This window comes from Puntigrus tetrazona, chromosome 24, assembly GCF_018831695.1.
Source record: "Puntigrus tetrazona isolate hp1 chromosome 24, ASM1883169v1, whole genome shotgun sequence".
NCBI classification, from domain to species: Eukaryota; Metazoa; Chordata; class Actinopteri; order Cypriniformes; family Cyprinidae; genus Puntigrus; species Puntigrus tetrazona.
Genome location: NC_056722.1, coordinates 4,933,119 through 4,938,118, shown reverse-complemented (window position 1 = coordinate 4,938,118; position 5,000 = coordinate 4,933,119). Strand labels below are relative to the sequence as shown.

General features: G+C 42.3%; 2 protein-coding genes across 4 annotated transcripts in view; one reads left to right on the top strand and one right to left on the bottom strand.

Moving 5' to 3' along the window:
• Window positions 1-2,176, bottom strand: part of scn5lab (sodium channel, voltage gated, type V-like, alpha b) — a 260,523-nt gene extending 258,347 nt beyond the window's left edge. Inside the window, exon 1 of the mRNA XM_043225867.1 lies at window positions 1,073-2,176. The gene's annotated coding sequence lies outside the window, so the exon portion shown is untranslated. The remainder of the gene's footprint in view (window positions 1-1,072) is intronic.
• Window positions 2,177-2,294: 118 nt separating this feature from the next.
• The window catches only part of wdr48a (WD repeat domain 48a), a 15,541-nt gene continuing 12,835 nt past the window's right edge, over window positions 2,295-5,000 (top strand). For all 3 annotated transcript variants that reach the window (XM_043225871.1, XM_043225872.1, XM_043225870.1), the window contains exons 1-2: window positions 2,295-2,441; window positions 3,959-4,099. In XM_043225871.1, coding sequence (XP_043081806.1) covers window positions 2,394-2,441; window positions 3,959-4,099 — 189 coding nt within the window. In that variant the 5' untranslated portion in view covers window positions 2,295-2,393. The remainder of the gene's footprint in view (window positions 2,442-3,958; window positions 4,100-5,000) is intronic.

The window sequence follows — 5,000 nt, the reverse complement described above, 5'->3', positions numbered from 1 at the left end:
TATATCATATAAACCAACTAGTTTTATCCCAACAGCGTATGCACGTATTAAATATATATATATATATATATATATATATATATATATATATATATATATATATATATATATATATATATATGTGCAGTTAATATATGTAACAATTGAAATGATTTTAAAGGGTCGAGATCATTCCAGTAACAAACACGCATTTGATTTTAGGTTATGTATTATGACGCTTCAGTTTAAGTGTTGTTAATAATTAGCTTCGTGGAGGCCGATATTTGGTAATAATTGTTGGTGACGGTGTTGTCATGGCGCTGATTTTTGTCGACGTCGTTTATAATAACGTCGTTTTACCTTCGTGTTTACTAACAGGATCGCTCTAAAGCGAAACATCTACAAGAATGTCGTGAAATGTCTTCTTTTTACCTCATTTCTGATCTCGCCGTGTTTTCAGCACCTTGGACAAGAGCGCGAAGATTTCGCGCGCCGGTGAAATAAGGCGCGTTTTCTTTCCTTTTTTATTTATTTTTATTTTTTTATTTTTATTTTTTCTTTCTCCTTTTTTTCGCGCCGCGGCTCTCGACCCTAAAAAACACCGCGCGCATAATAATAATAAAAATAAAAATAATAATAATAAAAAAACTAATGAGCTTTTTAAAAGTTTAACCGCTCGCCAACAGCCTTAAAAAACGGCGCGAGGCGAAGAAAAAAAAAAACAAAAAAACAACAACAACAACAACAAAAAAAACCCAAACCAAACACACCTGTTCGTGTCCGCGCGCGCACGTTCAGAATAACAGAAATCGGATCTGATGCGATTAAACAAACGCGCTCGGCGTGCATGTCGTGTTAAAGCACGACGCCGTCGTCGACATTAAACGCGTTTCTGATTTAATTGCGTCGCTGAGAATCAACAGCGTTAAAAAATAAAAATAAACCTTTCCCCAATTAACGCGCGTGCGGTCGCGCGACACAACTGCGATAAAAACCGCGGACCTTTAAAGACTTTAAACGCGTGCGCTGCGATTTAAAGAACTTTTTTTTTTTTTTTTTGCATTTGTTAAAAACGATAAAAAAAAGCACTTACGTGTGAAACTGTTCAGCTGGAGCGCGCGCGCGAGTCCTCACGCATTTCCTCTGATCAACAGAAAGAGCCAAAGGAAAGCCATCGTGAAAATCCCAAGCAATCAAACAACAACAACAACAACAAAAAAAAAACAAGTTGCGCGTTTAACGCTCCAAGTTCAGCCCGAAGTGAAAACACCCTTAAATCCCGTCTTTCGCGTCATCCGGTCGCCGTGCCGCCGATCCCCGAGACTCCGGCGCGCGAAGTTGCGGCTCCGTTTGGGGGGGAAAAAAAGCAGAGCCGTTCCTGCTGCGTGTCGATGCGCATCTCAGACTGAACTGATCTGAGAGCAGCGGAGAGCCAGCGCTTCGACGTTCCGCCTCCTCCGCGGACACCATCTGCTCCGGCCGGGCGAAAAGTGAAGAAAGTGCGTCGGGTTTAGCCGCGTGCGTCGCCTTTCCCTCCTCGCTTTAATTGCGCGGTGCCACAAATGCTCAGGATTTATCGAGTTAACTTTTTTTTCCACGCGGAACGAGACGCGCGCTATTCACATGACTTGTAAAACACGTCCAGTGGCGCGCGTTGCTCGGGCCGGGCGGCGATGCATTATAATTGGTTCGTCTCGCGCGCATCGAAAGATAATCGTTGGATCGGGAAAAAAAGGTTATTTGTGAAGTTTTGAATAAAGCGGGGGTGTGAGAAATGCGGAATATGGGTTTGTGGCGCCATCTGTCGGTGAGGAAAAGCGCCGCAACGTTAATTACGGCGCGGGTTTGCGAGAAAAGGTGGGAAACGCACGCTTTAAAGACGGCTGGTTCGGTATCAACCCACATTTGACATATCCGACATTTTTGCGTGTACGATAGACCACGGTTTCGTGTTACGCAAAATCTTTTTTTGTAGTTACGGCAGGCAGCTGAGGGCAGCTTTTTTCACGCGGGCGTATTAAGCGGCCAGCAATAGCACAGTTTTGATTAGCCTGTGTAAAAACATTACAGCGGCGGTCTTAAGGACGTTTTTATCGTTTGGCTAAAAGACATACTAAAACTAATATGTACAGATTAGTATTTAGTAATATAAAAAAGACAACATAGCAAACTTGATTCCTGATAGTTCACAAAAAGTAAAAACTTTATATAAAGGTTTTTTTTTTTTTTAGTTTATTTATTCACTTGTAATACACTTAAATTATGAGTGGGATGCTGTAAGCGCGTGCTGGCCTTTATTTATATTTTATATTTATTTGTTTTATTATATTTCACTCCGCTCCCGCTCCGAGCGCGCGCCGGCCGGCGTCTCTTCTCGGCGTGGCGGAAGTGACGTCACGGCGTCAACATGTAAGATGGCGACGCATCACAGGCAGAATGCAGCGGGGCGCAGGAAAGTGCAGGTGAGCGTTTGGCGCTTGCGAGCGCGCGCGTGCCGTTCGCGCGGTGCCGGCGGCCTTCGCACGCGTCGACCGTTTGCGCGAGGCCGGTTTTAATCACCGGCGCGAGGCGTTCGCGCGGCGCGCGGGGAGGCGGAGGCCGGGCTGCGTCTCGGAACCCAGTGTGCCGCCCGCCGGACTGCGGTTTTGGGGCGTCGTAGGCGTGTTTTGAGCCGGGTGTCCGAGACTGCAGCGGGCTGAGTCTGTATTGACAGCTCACTGCGGCTCGTTATGATATAAACAGGCCGTTCCAGGGCTTGGTTGATCATTATGGGCTGCGGAGGGAAAGGTGAAGCGGTTTTGGTCTTAGTTGGTGGTTTTTTTATAGATCATCTCATATCTTTGGTCTATGTCAAGACAGTCATCTTTCCTTGCACATATGCCATATGCATAGTGACCTAGCCTGCTGAGCAGATATGATCATATGCTCAGTCAATATGCATATTCCTACATACAGAATATATATATATATGTATGTATGTATGTAAACACGTGAGCGGATATATTTAGAACTTCTAAATATGAGCACAGTACCAACTAAACGCATGTATATTTGAATACGAGCACTTCTAAAGCCTAACTGTACTGTAAAGGCATGCATGCTGCACAAATGCGTGTTTGTGCTTTGCCAACAAAACATTTAATTTTGTGAGGCGTGTTGGACATCTTTGTGAATTCCGCTTTAAGTGTGTGACACGACCCAAGGCCTCTATAAATGCGCCTTTCTAGACTAATTAAACAATAAATGAATGGCATTGAGGATGATTTGCTGTTTTGGAGCATAAATATGTTCCGGTGTTTTTAGGTGAAAGTGTTTGAATTAATAATTGCAGAGAAGTCACATTTTATACCTGCCATTAATTCCAGTCTCCAACCCCACCCCAAAAAAGTGTTTAAAAATAAAAAGTATACTTTTCTTTGCTTTTCTGAAACTGATATTCTGTATAAATATATACATATTTGAATTGAATATTTATATTTAATGGAAAGAAGTCAAGTAAAAGTTTCAAACATAGCTGTGCTTTATCACACACTGACAGGTTTCCATTTCATTTCATAAAAAAAGAAAGAAAATTAAGTGTCAAGTATTTTAAATGTGATTTCATTACATTGGTTGTATTTTAGGCTGTGATATGTAATTATAAAGTGTATTATCAAGTGTGTTTTGTAGGAAAAAAGTCTTTGGAGATCTGTAAAATTGCCCATTGTTTTACAAAGCAAAGTAGTCTGCCAAAAAAAAACAAACATAATTTTTATATTTAAAGGTTGATATTATTTTTCAATTCTAGTAATATTAGATCTGCTTAACAACACCACTTATGTTTATAGCAATTGCTGCTTTTATTGCCCTAAAATTTAATCCCACTGAATCTGCACAAATCATAAGTCACATCTAAAATGGCAAAAATGAAAAAAAATCATCTTTTTTGAGATGCCGATTCATTGATGGACCTCTAATGCTGAGCGTGTGTTTGCTGCAGGTGTCATACGTGATCAGGGACGAGGTGGAGAAATATAATCGTAATGGAGTCAACGCACTACAGCTGGATCCGGCTCTTAACCGGCTCTTCACCGCTGGACGAGACTCTATCATCAGGATATGGAGCATTAACCAGCACAAGGTAACCTGTCAGTCACTAAACCTGTGCTTGTGATGTCAAAACTAACCCGTCAGTCACTAAACCCGTGCATGTGATGTCAAAACTAACCCGTCGGTCACTAAACCCGTGCATGTGATGTCAAAACTAACCCATCAGTCACTAAACCTGTGCATGTGATGTCAAAACTAACCCATCAGTCACTAAACCTGTGCATGTGATGTCAAAACTAACCCATCAGTCACTAAACCTGTGCATGTGATGTCAAAACTAACCCGTCAGTCACTAAACCTGTGCATGTGATGTCAAAACTAACCCGTCAGTCACTAAACCTGTGCATGTGATGTCAAAACTAACCCGTCGGTCACTAAACCCGTGCATGTGATGTCAAAACTAACCCACAGTCACTTAACCCGTGCTTGTGATGTCAAAACTAACCCGTTGGTCACTAAACCCGTGCATGTGATGTCAAAACTAACCCATCAGTCACTAAACCTGTGCATGTGATGTCAAAACTAACCCATCAGTCACTAAACCTGTGCATGTGATGTCAAAACTAACCCGTCAGTCACTAAACCTGTGCATGTGATGTCAAAACTAACCCGTCAGTCACTAAACCTGTGCATGTGATGTCAAAACTAACCCGTCGGTCACTAAACCCGTGCATGTGATGTCAAAACTAACCCATCAGTCACTAAACCTGTGCATGTGATGTCAAAACTAACCCATCAGTCACTAAACCTGTGCATGTGATGTCAAAACTAACCCATCAGTCACTAAACCTGTGCATGTGATGTCAAAACTAACCCGTCAGTCACTAAACCTGTGCATGTGATGTCAAAACTAACCCGTCGGTCACTAAACCCGTGCATGTGATGTCAAAACTAACCCATCAGTCACTAAACCTGTGCATGTGATGTCAAAA